The sequence below is a fragment of the Astatotilapia calliptera genome, chromosome 8 (genome assembly GCF_964374335.1).
Source record: "Astatotilapia calliptera chromosome 8, fAstCal68.1, whole genome shotgun sequence".
Lineage (NCBI taxonomy): Eukaryota > Metazoa > Chordata > Actinopteri > Cichliformes > Cichlidae > Astatotilapia > Astatotilapia calliptera.
Window position 1 is genome coordinate 14508504 of NC_137429.1, and position 22380 is coordinate 14530883.

Consider the following 22380-nt stretch of genomic DNA (forward strand, 5'->3'; position numbering starts at 1 on the left):
CTTGCTTACTTACTTATTTAAATAATTGTCCAGACTGCCAAGTAATAGGTCTTATTTCTAAGGAATGTAGTTCGCTAAATCCACAGATAACGCAGCAGGACAAGTCAGCAGAACTTATGCGTATCCCACTTTAACCTCATACCATGCACGTTTTCAGAAGTGCTGTCGTATACCTATTATTCTGATCTAGTGTTATCCTTTAAACTGAAATATGCAAAAACAGATAGTCTTCTTTAACTTGTGGACAACAAATTTAACAATGGTCTTTTATTACACTAATCAAGTAAATAAAACAAAAATAAGAAACAAGCAAACGTTACTGGAAAGACACAGGTTACTGTAGAACAGCGTCGACTAAAAAAAAAAAATTATACATTTCCCCCTCGGTCTCTTAAAAATGCCAGACGAGCCTCAGAAATGCAATTACGTAGTTTAATAGAAAAAAAACCCACATCTTTTTTTGGCATAGCACACTTAAAAAGGAGCATTGGTTATATATTTTAAATGTCACAGTATGTTTTTTTCAACTGTACTGCACTTCAGATTCTAATAGAAATTAAATTAAACAAAGGATAATGCAGTGAGTTTAAAACAAAATGAGTTTTTATGTCTATGTCTGTGATTTTACAATTTGAAGATTATTAATTAAGCAATGTGTCACTTTAATTTCTTTATCACATATTGACCTCGACCTCTACAATGCCATTAGTTCGCTCTTGGGATAAGTGAACTTTTGTGCTGAGTGTAATAAAAGTCCCACAATCCTCATATATCTCATGGGGAGGAGATGATATTACTATGACCTTAGCCTCTGACCTTAAACCACAATAATTTAATCAAATCATCTATGAATCTGAGTAAATGTTTGTCTGAATTTGAACATCTTAGTTAAAGTGAACTATCAGGCTATGAGAATCAGGCATGAAGACACAGCTTCAGGTTTATAAAATGAAAAATAAAATTACTGAAATATCGAACAATAATGTTGAAAAAGACATACTTAAAAGAGCTATGAGAGCTAATTAAGAAAAAAGGAGAAATAGACTAGTGTGGCGTTATACTGCAATGAGTCAAAAAGAACTGCGTATAGAGGTATGTTTCTCACACTTTGTTCAAGCCTTAAGCCTTGAGAATTGAGAGAATATCTTTACTTGACCAAACACGCATGCATTTTCCAACGGATTCGATCCTGGCTGATGAAATTACTAATTTAAAAGCTATCTCCTCAAAGAAGAAGCTGTCTTCTCAAATCTTTTGGCCATCTTTTCTGTCTCTAGTGATTTCCAGAGTAATACTGTATGTGACATCAGCTGCTAAATGGCAGAAGGAGATAAATTTGAATCACCACTTTAACACAAGTATACGAAAATACTGAAGTGAAACTAATTTTATAATTTCGTTTTTGGCCTAATTAGAGTTTTTCTGTATGTTTTTTAATATTATATGATAATTTGATTACCTTTGTCAGTCACTCCATGGGAGACTGCCTTTCTCTACACATTATATAACTGAAACATAGCCAACAAATGCTCATAGATTTCACTCTTACAGTATTCTATCATTTATATATTGGTTCAACAGCACAACAAGAGCTTTGTGACATGGCACGTTATCATGCTGGGAGCAGCCAACAGAAGATGGGTATACTGTGGTCATAAAAGGACGGATATGGTCAGCAGCAACACTGTGGCATAGACTGTGGCACTTGGTACTAAGGGGCCCAAAGTGCACCAAAAAATATTGATGTACTGTTGATACAAGGGAGAATAGATCCATGCTTTCATGTTGTTTACACCAGATCCTGACCCTACCATCTGAATGTTGCAGCAGAAATTGAGACTCATGAGACCAGGCAGCATTTTTTCCAATCTTGTGTTGTCCAATTTAGGTGAGTGAGTTTACTGCATTCAAATGGCCTGCACAGTCACCAGATCTCAATCCAAAAGAGCAACCTTTGGGATGCGGTGGAATGGGAGATTTGCTATCTGGATCTGCAACAATTGTGCGATGCTATCATGTCAATACGGACCAAAATCTATAAGAAATGTGTTAAGTGTGTGATATGAAGAACTAAAGTAGTTATGAAGGCAAAGGGGGGTCCAACCTGGCATCTCTAAGGTGTATATCTTTATAAAGTGTCACGTGAGTGTCGAATGCATTGGTAGCACATAGTCAGTATAGAGCAGCAAATGTCCGATACACTGTGCACTTCAAAAGGAGAAACCAACAAATGTTGTAGAAGGATTTGGATAATAGTGGTTTGGGTAATACTTGACGCAGTCTCACAATGTTTCTTTTCCTCCTTGTGCTGATGTTAACACTGGCCCAGAACTACATTTCAGTAACCACAAATATCAAGATCTTTTCAAAATGCAACGTGGAACTTGAAAGAGGCCGGCCTTTCAGGGAATGGCAGACATGCAGTCCAACATTGTCAGCAACAGATTTTCTGTTTAAAGAAACTGTCCAAAGTTGGGTTTTTTTACAGTGAACCCAATTTAACGTTTTCCTTTGATCTGTTGGTCTGGTAATCTGGGTGTCAAAGGCAAGAGAAATTGCCTGCACAAGTGAGAGAAGTGAAATAACCTGGACCCTTTAGAATGACATCAGCCTATTCAAACCTATTCTGACTGTGGCTGCCATCCTTTTCATGAGTTTCATGTGAACCTCTGGTTGGTTTAAGGTCACAGGAAACTGCAGAATTCACAAAGTCATGCCACAATCTCCATTTTAAAAACTTGAAATATTCATATTAGCCTTGCCTTGTAATACTTCGGATACTTCAGGCTCATTTTAGCCCTTAGGTAAACTAAGCAAATTTAGGATTTGGTATGCGTTGTTTGTTTTTTAATAACACTGATGTTTTTATGAGCTGAAACTACGAATTTGCTGCAATATATTAAGCATAAAATCTGAAAGATTACACATGAAAACCATATGTCTTCATATCAACAATATGTGGGTACAGATGTCTACCTGACTGAGTACTGACTGATCTTTAAAGCTAGTAGAATATTTTGATTGGCTGTCTGCCTGCCTATCAATTAGATCGGATATCTCATTGTCCATCTGCATTGCATTGTTTCTCTGTTTGAATCTTTACCTGCTTGTATACTTCAGTCTGCTTCAGTCTGTCAGCTCATCTGGCACTTTAAAGACTTTTCCGCCTGTATGTTGATCTGTCTGCACGCATGTGCGTCTGCCTTTCTGCCTGTCAACTTCAGTGTGTTTTTGAAACAATGGATTCTGGCAGCATTGTCACTTGTTTTCTCCTTTTTTTCTAACCTCCTCAAACTTTTATGGTTGTATTTCCCCTGTTCTCCCACTCCTCACATTTTCCCCCCTTCACTTTCCATCTCCTACTTTTTCTTTCCATCTGAAACTCACACTCCACCATCTCCCAAACTGCTTCAATGCCACTATCCTCTCCCGACATTATTGTCTGTCCTTCTTATTTCTGTCTCAGTCTTCTTCCTCACCACTATCTCTCTTGCTGTCTCCCAACTGCAAGCAGCAAATAACACCACCGATGCCGTTTTCCATTTGTTGTCTGAGTCGTAAAAGTGCCAAGAGCACAGCATGTGTCTGTGTGCAACAGTAAAACAAGGTAACCTTGAAATGAATGGTTTAGGAAGCTTTGTAGAGCAACATATTAGATGTGCTTTAATGTACATTTTTATACCAGAGAGTACTATGATTTTCGAACAACACTCACACACTGTTTTAACAAGGTTGTATCTTAAAAATGATATTGTTAAGGTGTCACATTTTTGGCTGACTATATTGGCAACACAACCAACACAAGCATTTGCTGATGAAACTGGAAAAGTTTCCATTTAAAAGCTGCAAATGATGAAGCACTAATGCTGTGCTTAAAAGTCTTTTTTACTAAAGCTACAGGTGCTGTACTGCAGATGACTCTAAACTAAACAGGTGGTTGGTGTGTGAGTTTTAGCCATTGTAATTCACAGTGTTACACTTTTGTCCCTTTTGTTTTGGAAGAGTTTAGGTTTAAAAAGTGCGTCATTGGTCCATTTTCTGCCCAGAGGATTGTGATTGTTCAACTACTACTTCATGCCTGATTTTTTGGTACTTTTATTTTCCCTTTCATTTGTGCCCTCTGCTTTGGTGCATTGCTGGATGGGGAAAAGATATATACTGTACATTTTGTTTGCTTTGTGCTTGTCAAAGCAATTTTGAGTCACCGGGATACTGAAATATTAAACCTTGCCTGACCACGAACAGTTTCTATCCCTCAAACTCTACTGTGCATTGGAAATCAATAAAAGAAAACCAAAAATGACTTTTAACACCAAGTGAAACAAAGCAAATTTTGTTTTTTTCACTGACAAGTTTTTCTATTACGATCACTGACGTTTTAATGAAATCATTAGCATGTTGTTCTTGTTAAAGAATAAAAGCAATTAAAATGGCACATAAGTAAACACTGTGTATGGAGGTCACAAAGTCTCATTATCCTGTCAACACGAGTGTTAATTGTTAACTGTTATTTGGTAGATATGTTTCCTTGAAGGGCACCCTAGGTGGTCAGGCAGTGTCATTTTTGAATAGTTACTTTCCACCAGTACAGTCTAACGACTTTATTGCTCATACTTTCTCTTCCTTTTCTGACTAGGTTTGTGATAATTCTGTGATAGCCGGAGATTTTAACGGTTATTTTTCTACAACTAAGGACAGATCCCCTCCCAAACAAATTCAAATGTCTACAAGGGCCAAAGCACTTTTAGATACTTGTAACAAACTTGATTTGGTTGATACCTGGCGGACTCTTCACCCTAACGATAAAGAATTTACTTTTTTTTCTGGTGTTCATAGAACAAGTAGTAGAATCGATTTCGTTTTCACCGCCAAACGATCACTGGGAAACATTTTGAGATGTACAATAGGTGATATTATTATATCTGATCATGCGCCGGTTTTTGTTCAGCTAAGTGATCTAAATCCTGTCCCTCGGTCTCATAACTGGAGATTTAACAATTTTTTGATTCACGACCCAAAATTCGAAATATTTTTAACTGATCAGCTTGAACATTTTTTAAAGGATAATGCAACCCCTGAAGTTTCTCCAGGCCTGCTTTGGGACACCCTGAAGGCTTACACCCGTGGGCTGATTATATCATATTCAGCAGGCCTGAAGCGGAAAAATCAGATGGAGCGACGAAAATTAGAACTGGAATTGCATGAACTGCAAGCTAAACATAATGATTCACCTTCAAAGCAATTAAGGAATGAAATTCAGGTGGTTAAAACAGCTTTGGAGGCACTACTGACAAGAAAGGCTGAGAAATCTCTTTTCTTCATGAGGCAGAAGTTATAAGAGTTTGCTAATAAACCTAACCGCTATCTGGCCAATCTTCTTCATAATAAGGGTGCTGGTTGTAATATCCCATGAGTTAGAGACTCATCTGGTTTATCTAAATATGACAATTTAATTATTAATGATACTTTTAAAGCTTTTTATAAGCAGTTATATACCTCCCAGTTTAAATACACCACTTCTTCTTAGGACTAAACTTACCTAAAGTTACTGAAATCCAAAGGGATGATTTATGTAAACCTATAAAGCAAAGCGAAATTTTGAAAGTTATTCAGATGCTTCCAAATAACAAAGCTCCGGTTCCGGACGGGTTCTCGGGGGAATTTTTTAAGAAATTCAGTAAGATTCTAACTTCCCCACTGTATAAGATGCTTCTGTCCTCTTTTGAGGCAGGCACTCTTCCACCCCCTCCTTAATGGAGGCTAATATTTCTCTAATTTTGAAGAAGGGGAAACCTCCTGAAGAATGCGCTTCCTATAGGCCTATATCTGTTTTAAATCTTGATTTGAAGATACTTGCCAAGGTCCTAGCTATACGTCTTGAGCCAATACTACCTTCGATCGTTAAGAATGATCAAACTGGTTTTATACGGGGCGGTATTCCGCACATAGCGTGAGGCGTCTACTTAACATTATTCAGCACTCATCTTTGTTTAACCCCGAGGCTCTTTCTTCTTTTCACACTTGAAGAATTTGGTTTAGGTGACAACTTTGTTAAATGGATCCAGATCCTTTATACTTCCCCTCTTTCGGCAGTAATTACCAATGGTCATAGCCCTTTGTTATTCGCCCTGGCTATGGAACCCCTTGCCACAGCCATTAGGAAGGATGCTGCTATTGAAGGACTCTGTTTGAACAATTCTCAACATAAGATTTCACTTTATGCAGATGACGTTTTAATTTTCCTAAATTCTCCTGCTCACTCAATTCCTAGATTAGTTTTGTTAATTTCCCAATACGGCTCCTTCTCAGGCTACAAGATCAATTTTTCTAAAAGTGAGGCTATGCCCCTCTCTGTTATAAATGAGGTTGATCCAAACATTTCTCAGCCTTTTCGTTGGTCTCCATGAAATGTATAGTCTGAACTACACCCCTTTAATTCAGACCATCAATCGCGATTTGGATAGATGGTGCAGCCTCCCTCTGCCTCTTTTAGGTCGTATTCATTTGGTCAAGATGAATATCCTCCCTCGTCTCTTGTATTTATTCCAGATGTTACCGCTTGCTCTGTCCAAAAAAGTTTTGTCAAAATTAAATGGTTCAATTATCTCCTTTATATGGCGTAAGAAAAGACCTAGATTGAGATACAGTTTTCTGTGTTTGCCTGTTCAGAAAGGCGGTCTTGTCGCTCCCTCCTTCCCACAATCCCTCTTGGCCGTTGCGGAACCTGCTATATATTTCCTCAGGTAAAGCCACAGTTCTAACACAAGATAATATGGTGTTAAAGAATATGCTCACTATTTGGCGCAAAGTCAGGCGCCTGGAAGGATATTATAATTGTTTCCTATTCATGAAAACCCTGACTTCTTACCTGGTCTTCAGGCTGGTTTTGGAGACTGGTCTCAAAAAGGGATTAATACAGTGGGTGATCTTGTTCATGAGAACTCTCTTCTTACTTTTAATCAACTGAAAAGCAAGTTTGGTCTGACCAATAAGGATTTTTTGAAGTACTTTCAGGTAAAGCACTATATTACTTCTAAATTGAAGGATTTTAATGGAGGGTTTGGTCTTTCTCCTATAGAATCACTCATGGTAAAAACTACCCAACTAAAATGTATCACTAAAAAGATTTATAACATTCTGTCTGATCTTAGAATGGATAACTCTAACAAAATCAAGGGCCAATGGGAATCAGATGTAGGCGCCATAGATGCTGAAGCTTGGGATGAGTTGTGTTGTCTTACTTTTAAAGCCTTGGCATCTAATTCTATTTGGGAAAGACAGTTTAAACTTATAAATAGGCTTTATATTACACCTGAGAAGAGGCACATAATGTTTGCAACTTTGCCTAATCTCTGCAACAAATGTCAGTCTGCTGTTGGTTCCTTTTTTCATTGTCTGTGGGGCTGCCCTGTTATTCTACAGTTTTGGAGATCACTAATAGATACGCTATGTATTATATTTAATTGCCGACTGCATCTGGGTCCAAGGACTTGCTTGTTAGGACTAAATGATGAGCTACCTGCCGGCTTTCGCAGCAAAGATCTCCTTCACATACTGCTACACTACGCTCGAAAGTGCATTATGGTACTGTGGATTTCTGATAAGTCAACTGATCTGTCAACCAGTGGCTACAGTCTGTGATATGTATTGTGCCAATGGAAGCCTTCTCTACGGCACTTACGGACAAACCTTTCCTTTTCTATCGCACATGGGACCCTTTATTGGCCCTTCTGGACACTCCTTCTGCTCATAGGTTGAAATCGGGCTTACAGGATGTAGCCTGGCAACAAAGGGACAATTGTTAACCTTTTTCATTGTCTATTACTATTGCTGTTGGGTTATTCTTTCTACCTCCCAGGTCCTGCTATACATGTAGATGCATCTTTGTCCTGTATATGTATATGCTGGTGACTGCTGTTTTCCTGCTTTGCAAGTAAAAGTTCAATAAAAAAAAAAGAGAGAGACTTTTTATTTGATTACATTTTATATGATGGTTATGCAGAAAAAGTAGAATTGGGCTGAAAGATCTATTGCTTTATGACCTATTCATGTTGTGTATCTCATGTTTTTAAAGAGTAACTAAGTAACTAATTACTTGTGAAAATAAGTGATCAGTAAAGTAACGGGATTACTTTTTTGGAGAAGTAACCAGTAATTAGTTACTCATTACTTTTTTTAAGTAACTTGACCAACACTGTCCAGATGAACAGAATCAACTTTTTGGGAAGGTTCCAAGTAAAGCTTCAACATGCAACAAGAAGAAATGGGAGTGAGACGAAACATTTTCATGAGCGTGCAGTTTATTGAAAACAACGCTTAAACTGAAACAGGCTACACATCCATTTCTTCTTGTTGCATGTTGAAGCTCTACTTGGAACCTTGTTAAGATCCAACCACGCAAAATATGATTTTTTCCCATTTTTCAAGTGGTCTTAAACTTTTGATTGGGACCGTATATGTATATTTTAGCTTAATTTTTTACAAAACACTTTAAGATGTTTTTAAGGGAGTAAAATCGGATGAGGGAGAAATGAACATTATGTAGGAGTAGGTAAGGATTTTCATTTTTTGGTGTTAACAGATAAAAACCTTTACCTCTGGTCAGGGACAAGGACTGGACTGAACACAAGGAAGGTTAAAAACAACAACAAAAAAAACAGCGAATGTCCAAAGAAAAAAATTGGAAAAACATTAGGAAAGCCTGAAGAACTGTTGCTCAAGAAAACTTTGCAGGAAAGTCTGGCTCCATGGAATCAAAAGATAGAAAGAAATGTGAGGTGGCTCAAAGCTTTCGCACACTACTTTATAGTATTAGACTGTGTTTGCTTTGTTTATTGTAAAATCTGAGTTACAATTTCATCATTGTTCGTCCGCCGTTGCACAACCCTGTAAACAATAAAACATTTAGCACGACCGACGATGTTTGTAAACCTAATGATTTCTAAGGCTTAACTATTGCACACCCCAGTGCTTAATTTGTCATGCAGAAGAGCTGTTTGAAATGGTCAAAGAGAAAAAGCTGTATAAATATTTAAACTCGAGTCCAAAGGAGAATACCTATTTTGAGCATTGCATTCGACAATGAATCATGAAGCAACTTGCAAAACCACAAATGCCGTCCTGAAAATTTTAACTTGTATGAAAGATACAGAAATAGAGTTTGATTAATTTCCATTCAGATTGTCAGCTCTACAAAGAAAAGCATAAAAAAACTCGACTGTCTGTATTCTGCAGCTGCATCTATTATGTGAAGAGGGACCGAGGAGGAGCAGAAAAAAGAATCTCTTCTTCTGACCGCAAGATTAAAGCTTTAGTCATGATGCTGTAACACTCGATCAATTTACCGAACGTTGCTGAACTCTATGGCGTCTGCAAGAACTTCAACAAGACAGCTCTTTGATTCTTGAACACGCAGCGTCCTATGCATCTGTTTTGACAAGCTGACAAAAACAGCCTGACTGAGTTGCTTGCCATTGTCTAGTGTCTCATCTCCATCACTGTAAAGACGTTCACTGAAGAAAGTGAAACATCCGTGTCATTTAGTTGAATTGAATTGATCGGGATTTCTGGTTTGAAACTGTTTATTTCACTATACCTCAAATTAAAAGTAAACATTTAATGCACTGCAAAAACTTTTCTGGAGACAAACTGTTCAAAAACTGGAGACACAACCAAAGAAAATGTCTGAGTCTGTAGTCTCAGTGTCAAGCTCTAAGCACTGGATCAGCCAAAGAGACGTGTGAGCATAGATAGCTTATACAGTATGTATTCGGATACACTTCAGGGAAGTATAAAGAATTTATATTAAACTATACTGGAAAGGAAGAGACTTTAATTTGAGAAAAAATCTGTCATATTCATTTTATTTAAGTAGCTGTGTTTGCATAGTGTTAGAAATGTTGTTAATGTTAATGGCTGTTACATTACCAATCCAACACGTTCTCATTCCCAAATATTTTACGCTAGGTGACAAATTGTCAACCTATTATGCTTCCCTAAATGACGAGATTGGAAAAAAACCGAGGGAACATGAGAACCGTTAGGAATCAATCTACGCGTTTGTTCATTTTACTTAAATCGCTTTGGAAAACACTATTTAACGTCATTAAAGTGGTGGTTAAGGTTAGGGACAAAGTTAGGGTTAGGGCTGGAATACATGGCTGGAACGTGTATTACTGCGGGACCATCAATCTACTGGATTTCACCCATTAACCCGGCGCATAGCATAAGAACGCGGAAGGTCACCTTTGGCGTTCCTCAGGAACGTGACAAATCGTCGGAATGTTACGCCTCGGGAGTGAGAACGGGCTGACCAATCTCATGGTTTAAAGGTGAGATGTTCATTTCATGGGTTTGGTGAGTGTGGGTTGGGAAGTGTTTTTTTTTTCCTTTCTCTTTAGCAACTGTTCAGTGCTTTATTTTGTCGTTTTTATTGTATTTTTTGTGCATAAAAGGGAGCCTTTGTTTGAATAAATTCAGTCCTTCAAAAGAGAATTTATCTTTATTTCCAGCAAGTTCGTTGTGACAAAATCTTGATTTTACCTTAAAAAAATCATCTTTTTGCAAAACCAAAACTTTTGTTTGTGAATTTTAAGGAAAAAAATAGATTTTTATGAAGTGTTATTAAGTATGTTTGAATCAGACAATAAGAAACCAATTTTCCATTATGTGCAAGTAGAAATTGTATTTTATTACACTGACTAAAGTAGAAGTTGAAAGAACTTCCTTGTAAAAAAAATGTGAGTGCTTCAATTAACTATTAAAAGGCAAGGCAAGGCAAGGCAAGGCAAGGCAAGTTTATTTGTATAGCACAATTCAACAACAAGGTGATTCAAAATGCTTTACAGAGACATTAAAAGAACAAATTAACTTGGAACTCACTCAAACTATCAGGTTTTACCAAAGTGAAAAAAAGATTTAAGGCAGAGGTCCCCAATCCCAGTCCACCCTGGGTCAACACACCTAAATCACATGATTAGTTCATTACCAGGCCTCTGGAGAACTTCAAGACATGTTGAGAAGGTAATTTATCCATTTAAATCAGCTGTGGTGGATCAAGGACACACCTAAAACCTGCCCTCGTGGACTGGGATCGGGGACCCCTGATTTAAGGTCTTTAGAATAAATTATCTTTTGAGTTTGTTTCAATCTACATTTATGATTCTGGAAAGATAAATATTTTTGACTTATTTTAAATACAAATTTACACTTTCAGTCAAATTTGAATAGTCTGAGTAAAACTAACACATTTAGCTGTAATAAATTAGAGTCATTTTTTAAGTCGGTTCAAAGTACATTTTTTCCGTATAAGATAAAGCAACATGCAGCCATTTTGATCAATTTTTTAAAAATTAAAAACTAAGCTTTGATGTTTAGAGGCATTTAAGCTCTCAGATGTGTCTCCCTACTTTCTAATTGGATTCGTTAGCAAGCGAGCTATGAGGCATTTAGATGGCATGGAGGTGGGGGTGGGGGGGCTGAACCTACAGATGCACAATTGCGTGCATGGACACACACATGACTGCACACACATATACAAGCAGATGAGTGGAGGGCTTTTAATAATCTTTGAAAAGCTAATATTTTCTTTCTGTTCACTTAGCCTCATGCTGATAATTGCCACTGGGTGCTGATAACTATTCATGTGTACATGATACCGACTGCATACTAATTCTGCAGGTGCAAGGTTGGCACTACGTCCAGAAAAAGAGGGGAAGGGGAGAATTTCTCCTCGCAATTCTACACTCAGTGGCTACAACGATTCAACAAACTTCCTCTTTGGCTCATTAAAGGTTTTATTAGATGAAGGAGGAAGAATCAGCAGACAGTGCCAAAGCTTTACTTGTTTTTGGTCTTAATATACTGCGAGCAAGTGTGGATCTGCAGCTGTATTTTTAATACACCCCTTCAGAGAAACCTTGTGTCATCCAGAAAAACAATGAAGACATTGTTTTCATTTTTTTTCATAATTCACGTTTTCAAAATACAGTGAAAATTCAACTCTAGTTTCTGATGTTATTAAATAAGAAGACATCATTTCAATGAAAACTACATATCTTTGGTTAGCTATGCTGAAAAACTGCATTATGTGTAAGCATTTTGAACTCTTCTGAATATTTGTTTTGAACAGTTCCAAATGAGAAGCCCAGCGTTATTTATGGTTCTAGCTTATTGAGAGTATAAAAGGTTTAAGTTCTGACCTTTTCAGTACACATATACATATACATACTCCTGGGGGTGAAACTGTGGGCTACAAGTCCCGTATTGCTCACCCAGTATGGATTTAACCAACCTACATGGCCCTTGAAGCAGTTTGCTGAGAACTGAACTGAGACATATATTACCGAGGCTTTTACAGCTGCATTTTTACCATACATTTTTTGCACATATGTGACCCAGCACAGGAACAGCTGGGCAAAGACACAGAAAGACAAACAAATCTCAATTGTGCACATAAACAACCAAGTAATGACAGAATCAAGAACAAGAGGACACTCCACTATTTCCTGTGTTTGTTGTCTTAACTTCGTTGTCTGCAAATACAGCCCCAACTCCAAAGGAAATTTGTCAGGCTGTGTGAAATCAATTAAAGTGGCACACCTCTTCAAACAACATCTCAAAAATGTAATTTATGGAATATTTTCTGGTGCATAAACACACTATTTTGCACCAGATCTTTGTCCAGCAAATCACTTGGCTATGATGTGAAAACTGCTCGGCAAAGCCACATTGTTGGTAACAGCAATGCCCCCCCTCAGTGATGATACTAATAATGCTCTTTTGGCTGATGGTTACTTATAAAGCTAGTGGAGTTTTTATAAGTTTTTATCAGTTTAATAATGTACAAACATGATGCAGGTGAATATTTCTCTATTTGCATGTTTTCTGAATGCATTTAACCCATCTGGAGCACAGAATGGACAAACTTTGAACAAATTGCGCAAATTGCGTTGACAGAGACATTTCATGGATTTTGAGTCATTCTGCGCTCCAGATGGGTTAATTGCGTAAAAGATTTTAATCACGTTAATGCGTTACCGTTGACAGCCCTGATAGAAAATAAACAAAGATAGACAAGTTCCATATCAATATGGAACTTTTACATTTTAGGAAGCAAGTACACCATAAATAACAGTTTTGGACTTTAACATTGTTTTCGGATGTTGTGTCACATAAACTGATGCCATTAAACTGATTCTTTTATATTTTTTGTCTTGTATTTATTAAGCCTAAACAGGACTGCACACCAATTCACTGAAAGCTCCTTAATGCATGTTCAGTGCACTGATACTACAAGTCAAATTTTATGATCCCCTACAGTATAAGAATGTAAATTGATGCACAGGGTTTTCTACAAGTCTCAAATGAAAGACAACTGGACCAAATCAAACAAATACTCCATGTTGGGGGGAAAAGAGGAAATTTCAACAAGTCACTTTTAACAGCGCTACTCTCTTTTTCATTACAGGAATCAATATTACTAATTCAGACTCGGCCATGGCTGGAAGCTGGTCTGCTGAAACCATGCGAAATCATTAAGCTGCATTAGCTAGCTCTCAAAATCACACTGGTACAATGGTAAGCTTTTATTCTATAAAGCTGGGATAATTAATTCAAAGCTGGTACAGTGTACACTGTGTGAATACGACAAGGAATTGCAACAACACACACGCACGCACACACACAATGCTGTCTTTTACACACAAACACATTGAAATACTGTACATAGTAAACATGCACAGACACATTCAAAGACAGACGCGCAAGAAGGGACTTTAATGTGCACGAACAACAATGTGTGGATGCATGCAAATACTGTCAACTGTGTGATGATTAACAAATACAGAAAAATACTAAAAAGTGCACGCTCACACAGACACGTGCACGCTCTTTTAGCTGGAAGCTATGTTACATATTCATAAATGCAGTATTATATGACATCTCTCTCTCTTGCCTCCAACCCTTTCCCCTAAAAATAGACAAGAGCTTTACTCTGCGTGAAAGACAAACCTTGACGTCTTGAAATGTGATCTGTACAAGTAAGACGTGTGTTGGATTTGACACGTTAATGTTGCAATTACAATGTTCTGAAACATTTAGCCGCAAACTCGCGGTAGCCGGTGTTTGAATAAAGAGAGATACGGGCTTTGAAGTGAGTTTTAATGTCAATATAGATATACTTTTACAAAATCAGTATCAAAGGTTTGATTTTTTTTTTCAAGTGCTGAATATTGAGGTGTCAGAGACAGCTGGTATTGTCAGCCACTTGAAAAGTGAGTTGTATCGCTGCAACTGCCTACACATATTCTGCATAGAAAAATATGGATCGCTTTGAGATATGATGAAGGCAGATGAAGAAACTAAAATGAAAAGAAAATCTGCAAGAGTGAATAAAAGAATAATACGAAGTATTACTCTCCTTCGCACTGCCAAGCGTTAACAGAAAGTCCAGCGACGTGAAAATATTTGAAACACTTAGAAAAATATGATGTTTAAAAGCATCTTCTCCTGCAATTTTCACTTTTCCAGTCTGATGTCTTCGATATTGTGTCTGACAGCCAGCATAACAAAGGAGCAAATGGAAAGAGAGCAATTCATTCATTCTAACATCAATGAGGGGACATAGAACGGGGCTGATAAAAACCAGGATAACGGAGAACAATTTTTATGAGGAATAGTTAGAAAGAATGACAGATCAAAATAGAGGAAAAAAAAGGATAATAGGTAGACATTATGGGACAATACCACAGCCAATTGCGGAAAAGAAAACCTGAGGTGACACCATGACCTCACAAAACGAGCACCGACTGAAAGAGTTGTGGTGACAACTTGAGAATGAGTGTGTATTTGTGTCTGCTGATGAGGTAAGGGCATTGATCGGCCGGGTTCTCTTGGGTTTCGCTTGACAGAGTGAATGAAAAATTGCTGTCTTAAAAAATATATTTACTCTTTGCTTCTTTTAAATCTCCTGTGCAGAGACATTTAAACTCACACTTTATTAGGTAGAACTTGCAGGTACAGGGGTTGGACCTCTGACTACCTTAATTCCTTGTGGCATACGTTCAACAAAGTTGGAAACATTCCTCAGAGATTTTGGTCCATGCTGAACTGACATCAACACGCAGTCTGTGGATATTCATCATGTGAATGTCCACCTGCTCCACCGCATCCCAAAGGTGCTCTACTCCTGCTCTACACAGGATTGACATCTGGTGACTGTGGAGGTCATTTAAATGCAATGAACTTGCATTTGATTGGCTGAGTAAATAGTTGTGTTAATGAGCAGTTAAACAGGTGCACTTAATAAAGTGGCCAGTTAGAGTATGTAGCTCTATAATCAAAGGAGATGGATTACACACTTTATTGAGACAAAATTACATACTGTTGCTTTATGACTTGAATATGAGTCAATATTTTGACACAATGTAATTTAAAAACGGTGTAAGGTTGATTCTTTTACAGACTCTTGTGGATGAGTTTTGTCCTTTAGCTGATGACAAAATTACTGTTATCAAACACATAACACTGCTCCTCAAAGATGAAACAGGCATGCTCTGTGGTAGTTAATTATAGTGTGTGGCTTAGTGTTGTTGCAAAACAGGTGAGTGTAAGCAGCTTTTGCAGAATTCATAGAAATACAAGTGCGGAAAGCTCACCTTTATATGTTGATGCCGATATGCATATTTGTTTTGGCAAGATAAATTTTGCCAAATTTGTTCAAGTTATTGTGAAGAATTTCAGCACAGTGAAGCACATCACTTCACTTCTAATCAAAACTGAATTATAGCAGCAAACATCAATCATGCTGTTCAGATTTAGCACCTTCTGTGTTATTATGTGGCAGAACATCTGAGTTGAGAAAACAGTCACCAGAAAAGCTTCCTGATGCTCTACAATATTATTTTTCAGGAATATATCATTCATGGATGGATGGATGGATGGATGGATGGATGGATAGAGGTCCATGCTGAAATGTGGCTGAACCTTACTAAGCACTTTGGATTTTAATCTGTCAGGGAAAATTAATTCAGTTCTCCACCTTATAGTTTTTCTTTCCTATATTCTAATCACCCGTTAAATTAATTCACTTCATTAATTTGCCAAACAAGAAACAAATTGTTCATCTTACTTGGGAGGCACAACAGAGTGCCATCCAGCATTTCTTATGTTTTTATTCAGCTAACTGTGAGAAACTGAGATGTGTGCCTGCCTCTTGCTCCACAGGAATACAACCTTTGCAATAATTCTCTTCCTGGAGGGAGGGAGTATGTAATTGGTTCTGTTTGTTTGTCTATCTGTCTGTTTTTGTTAGTAGTCTAGCGTCCGCAGTATTCAAGATATCATTTTCAAATTTTGTGTGATGGTAGATGTGGTGGAGGTGTGGCTCAGCTGCAGAGGAGGGGTGGTGCAGTGAGCTCAATGCTAGACTTTGGGGAATATGAATACCTAAAGGTTGGCTAAGCAGCTGATTTTGAACCTTCATTGTTAGCACTCAAGGTCAAAGCTGAGTTAAAAAAAAATACATGCAGCCATATTGAGTAAATATATTGCGATTATTGCTTTGCAACAATTCCACTAATAAAAAACAACACTAGTACTTACTTGGGTCGGCTCTGCTTGACTCGACTCGGTTTTTAGAGTTTTACATTAGGTGATAGTACCTGGTACCAGATACTTTTTTCTACTCGTCTGGGATTCCCAGTGATGCGATCCGAAAATGTGACGAGAACAGACGTCATGACTCATGTGATCAGCTCTCATGAAAATCAAAACAAAAATGTTTTTTTTGAAACCTGGCAACAAGGGAAATGGCTGCACAAAAGCAACATTGCGGTCCTCAAGTCTGACAAAAGCTATACTAATCCATTGTTTTGGTATTGGTGTCACATACTAGTGACGCCATTTACCAGCCTGATGTCATCATACTGTATTGTAAGAAAAAAAGGCTGACGTTTAATTTAAACAATGGTAATGTGTATGTATGTGCACATACCTGTATTCTTCACGGGTGAAGACAGGGATAACAGAGGGCTGAAGGACTGTGATCTCTACCAGAGTTGTATTCTTCATTACAGGCTCACCATGATCGTATGCCACCACCACCAGCTGTCAAACAAATATAGACAAAGCCAGAACATCACCACGCCATTGATACCCACGCCCCTGCGAGATGGCTGTCTGATGCCGCCGCCGCTCTCATTTACGCTCGCTAAATGGGATGTAGCCAATGCGTGACAGCCCCGCAATAAACCAGAATAAATTGTACTTTTCTCTTCCTGCACATGATTCAGATGGGATTTGAAGAACAGAGAGGGTGTGTGTCCCACTGGTGTGCTTGACTTTTCCTGCCTCGGCTTTTATTCTTCATTTAATTGGGGGGCTAACTGCTGTTAACCAGGCCCAAAGGATTCCTAATGAGGGCCAACCTTAAATATCAACACACTGAAATATTGTGTTTCCTTCATCTCCTTTAGTCAGGTGAACGCTACAGCTCATGCATCCTGTTTTATATTCATACAGTAACTAGTGTTTTAAATAGGAAACAGCTACACGCATAAATAACTCTTTAGCAGTTGGGAACTTGCGACATGTGATAGTTAAGTGGCTTGCTGATTCTCATCACAACTATTTTTTCCTTCCGACTGAGGATTTCAATTGGTTTCTTTGCACAATTGCTTACGCACGCTGAATTGCCCACCAAATTCATTTTTTTTAATGCTGTGGTGTCTTTAGGCGAGCGAGTTGGGTAGTAATTAGCTGCACATCATTTAAACCGTCTTTACTGTGTCTTTACTGTGTACGAGAACATTAGACAAGGTTTATCTCAGTCATAAGCCAAATCTTGTACTCAGTTTTGGACTAGTTCATTTTGTTTGAGTTATTGGAGCAAACAAGGTAGAATTAGTCCCTTGAGCGATATCTTCAGAGGATGCTGAATCCTTGTTGTGTTAATTAAAGCCCAATGAAAAGATGAAATTAGCAAGGCCCATTGAGGAATACAGCTGGGAGAAGGTAGATTTGAAACTAATAAGCTGCTGCAATATATTTTGTAGAGTGGATAGGGAATTGTTCAGAGTTCCCTGTTCATAAGAATTACATGTAAGCAAATCAAATCTGGAATTAGTAATCTAATCATTCTGACTTATTTTGTATGATGTCGTTCCACGCCCCCACCTACTGAATACCAGAATCCAGACGATAAAGCCAAAAGAAGGTCACCAGGATAAATGTTATCTAAATAACAACCGCTGTTATGTAAGATGATGCAATTAAACACTCACTACGCAATGGCTACATTTAATGAAATATAGGCATTACTGAATAAGACCGAGTGGGCCGTGACTTCACAAATGTAAAACCTGGTTTCAGGGTTTTAACAAAAAATACTGCAAAAGACTTGTAATGATGGGTTTGATGTAGCAGCAGTTCAGTACAGTTACATCCATAATTTGAAGATGAAGATGCAATATTTGTAGTTTTGCCTCTACACACCACAGTCGATTTTAAATAAAACAATGAAGATGACTCAAGTGCAAAGTTGAGTCATCTTCATTGTGTTTTACCAAAAAAAAAAGAAAGAAAAATTGATTTTTAAAAAAGACGTCTGTGCACACTTACGCTGAACTTCATGTTCGGCTCCTCGTTCAGGTTCACTCTGGTAACCACACGTCCGGTCTGTTCTTCTACGCCAAATATACTGGCTGAGTATGGATACGCCTCCTGGTCCACCTTATAACGTACTAAACCTGCTGGAGTACCCTATGATGACAACAGAATAATATCCATTTTAAACATTAAAATAAAAAATAAAAAACTTGAAGTTGATTAAACAAAAAACTATAGGATGAAATGCCTCATGCATGGTTTCTGGAAAACCATTTCTTTCTTTCTAATATCTTCTGAACTGTAATTAAATAGTGTGGTGATGGCTATGTAATGAGTTTTGCAGTATTTAATATCTAAAGCAATTAGCAGGGATCCAAATGTTAAGTCTCTATATAGAAATAATTGTGAGCGTTATAAGACATATCATTACTTTAAATAAATGCGGTTCAAATGGTCGTGAATTAACCTCTTAACTGTTGCTGATAATGAGCAGCCATAAGTTACTATGACTGATTTGACACAAAATGTCAGGAAATACATACATTTACATTGTAATATCCACATATTTTAAGAAAATACTCCGTATTCTTTAATGAGCTGTGCCATTCTGAGGAGGAAAAATAAACACACCAACAAATTAGACCTCTGCGTTTAAAGCTTTCCTTGAACTTTAAAAATACGCGCTGACAATGTGACAACATTTACAGCAACAAAAGTTGGTCCTTTGGCTAAAAGTCATACAGTATATCTGCCCTCTGTTTATTCTCAGGGGACGAAAGGTTCTTGCTACATGTCTTGCTTGTCATACACACTTTATTCACTTTATCTCCCTTAAGGCTGTAAATCCACCAGCGAAAAAACAACAATGACAAGTCCGCTAAGGTCATATTTTCACACTGAAACGCTGAAAGAGTAAGGGCAACGGGGGAAGTTAAAGAGAAACTCCAGACAGACAAAATAGATATTTTTAATTATGTAAACAGCCATTTTTCAATCCAGCCATCAAACGGTCTAATCTGAGTTCACTTTTGCAGAAGCACTGCTGTTGCGAGCAGTATTTCAGCAACTGTCTACATTGATGTAACACTTTCTTGCACAACAGCTCAGAGTGAGTCAGCAAAACCCGATGCTGATAAATTCTTGAAAGTATTTGTACTTTCGAGGGATACTTTAGATCTGGAGGGTATAAATGGAAATTACACAGAGATATATGAATATTATAGGCTCCAGCGCTCAAACAAGGTGCTATTTAGTACCTTTGTTGAGCACCGGGGAGGTCCTTTATAGCATATAGCCTGGACTTTATAATGTTGTTTTTGACCCAAGAGAATTTCTCATGCTTAAATCTAAAGTATGAAGCAATTCAGCTGACACAGGAAGCAGCATGCGAAACAGTGAAAGGAAAGCGGTGCTTTAAAGAGGCTTATGTGAGAACATTGCTGGTGTAGAAGATCCTGCATGAAGAAGGAAGAAGGAAAAATAAGCTCATGGCATCTTGAGCAGTAATGCAAAATAAAAGCACTCCCAGTGCTTTTTCATAAACACCTGTTTTGTGAATTAAACGCATCAGCTGGTTTATTTTTCTTTCTAATATTTTTAAAAAAGTGATTTTCCCAGTGTCGCTGCATGATTCAATGAAGCCTCGTGAGGTATTCTCACATACTGCCGATTATGAGAATTCTGTATGAGCATGTTATCACCTTATTAACCTACAGTTACATAAATCAGACTCACATAAAACAGCTAAACCTCGTTTTACAACAACCAGAATAAAGCAGTCTACACAACAAGGATGCTCAGCATTAAATGTTCTCTTGAGATTTCACCTTGTGACACACTGAGGTATAAAAAAAAAAAAAATACTCCACTAGAGAAAGAAGTGAAAATGTGTTAAAAACACACCTACACACACACTGACTGAAGACAAGCACCATTATCTTGCATCATTCCAGTACACAATTTGAGGAGCAGGCTGTGAAACAGTTTGATTGAATAGCTGCATCTGATAATGCTCACCGCAGGGTCAGAGTCATTGGCCATCACTGTGGTTACGATGGTTCCCTTGACAGCATTAGGGGCAACCATGCCTCGGTACACTGACTGGCTGAATACTGGAGAAAAGTCATTCATGTCCTGGAGAGAGATTTAACACAAACACAGAGATGGTACGGCATTAGCATTTTTAAAATACACTGCACCAAAATGCTTTTTGTTTCCTTGAAGTTCCTGAAATGTTGACAATTTTAATAACAGCAAATTACTGTAGCAGTTTTGTCATAGGAATATATATATATGAACAGTAGTGCATATAATCTATTGCTTATGCTGAGTTTATTTTATTTCTTTGGCTTGGATTCTAATTTATCTCTGAATAGAACAAATGCTGTAGTGAGTAGAATAAATGGGGTGTTCATGAAAACCTGTGGGGCTTTAATCACAGCAGGCGTCAGCAGTACTGGAAAACATCAGCAAGGGTGAAAGTGAGGACACCACAAAACAATTGTGCTTTTAATTTTCCATTGGCTGGTTAAATGATGGATTTTAAAAAATTTCTTTCACAGTTGTCAAACTCAAAAAAACAAAACAAAACAAAAACACACTATGTAAACTAAATGTTGTATAAAGCACAGAAACTGTCCACTTATTTCTCCGTCATTTTAAAGTTTCTGATAACAGAACCTAAAGTCCATAGATTGCATAGATTCATATGCTAATCTCTGGTATAGTCATTGAGTGTCAGAGACAACAGGATCCATCCTGTGTCTAGCAGCACTACAGGAAAGAAAAACAAAGCAGGAAGACAATGTGCTGTTTTGGCTGTGTAAAATGAAGATGCTGTGATGCTTTGATGCATTTCCTTGATTATAAATATTGGCATATACTACTCTAATAGTAGCCATGCTCTGAACAGAAGTTCAAGGTCAAGCAATCAAATAGACTAGCATGTAGACGTTTAAGATGAATTTGAATGTAGTGGATGTACATCTGTTGTTGTGTATAGTCATCTATACTGTGAACTATGTATGAAAGACAAGGTTTTACCACATACTGTATATAAGAGACTGACATAGTCAAGGCTAAAGGCAGGAAGTCAGTGCTGTTGAAGACCAAATGTACAGTTTTGCTCTTTGACACTTTGCTCAAATTCCTGAAATTTCATAGTAGATGTAACATTGGGTGAAATGATTGTACACTATACATCAGCAACGACAAGAACTGGGTGCTCAAGTTTGAACTTATTTTTGGATTTTCTCTAATTCACACAGGGTCAAAAGTATACATATAGGCTTGCACATGCCTACTAATGTTTGGTTAAATGTCCCTACCAACCTTTTGGCATGACTCTGTCTAAATACTTGATCACTCTTCATGTTATAATTCATTCAAATTGGTTGGTTTCCTGGCACAGATATGGCTTTTAAGAAAACAGTCCACAAATTTTCAAGAGGGTTGAGGTTGGAGCTTTGTGTCCAGTTACATGTTCGCCTACTTTATCCAAAACCAGTTCTGAAGTGTGTTTGGGATCACTGTCCTGCTGGAACACCCAAATGTCCAAGTTTTCATCTGTTTTGTAATCCGGTCATTAAGTCTGACGTCACTAGCCGTGTCTGGGCCTAAACTCCGCTGCTTCGGTCCATATATCAAACGATCACTATGGCATTACTGAGAGTTGAAAAACTGTCTAAAGTCTTTCATCTTTAATAAAATGATCAGCGTTCTGCTCTACCAGGTATAACAATTGAGTTTAACATCCAGGCATCCATGAAAACGGAA

The 22380-nt window shown here is 37.7% G+C and overlaps 1 protein-coding gene across 1 annotated transcript in view; it reads right to left on the bottom strand.

Moving 5' to 3' along the window:
- LOC113019379 (protocadherin-15-like) overlaps positions 1-22380 on the bottom strand; it is a 229357-nt gene that overhangs the window by 59898 nt on the left and 147079 nt on the right. The window contains exons 24-26 of the mRNA XM_080305485.1: positions 20623-20739; positions 18619-18759; positions 16994-17106 (exon numbers count right to left, since the gene is read on the bottom strand). Coding sequence (XP_080161611.1) covers positions 16994-17106; positions 18619-18759; positions 20623-20739 — 371 coding nt within the window. The remainder of the gene's footprint in view (positions 1-16993; positions 17107-18618; positions 18760-20622; positions 20740-22380) is intronic.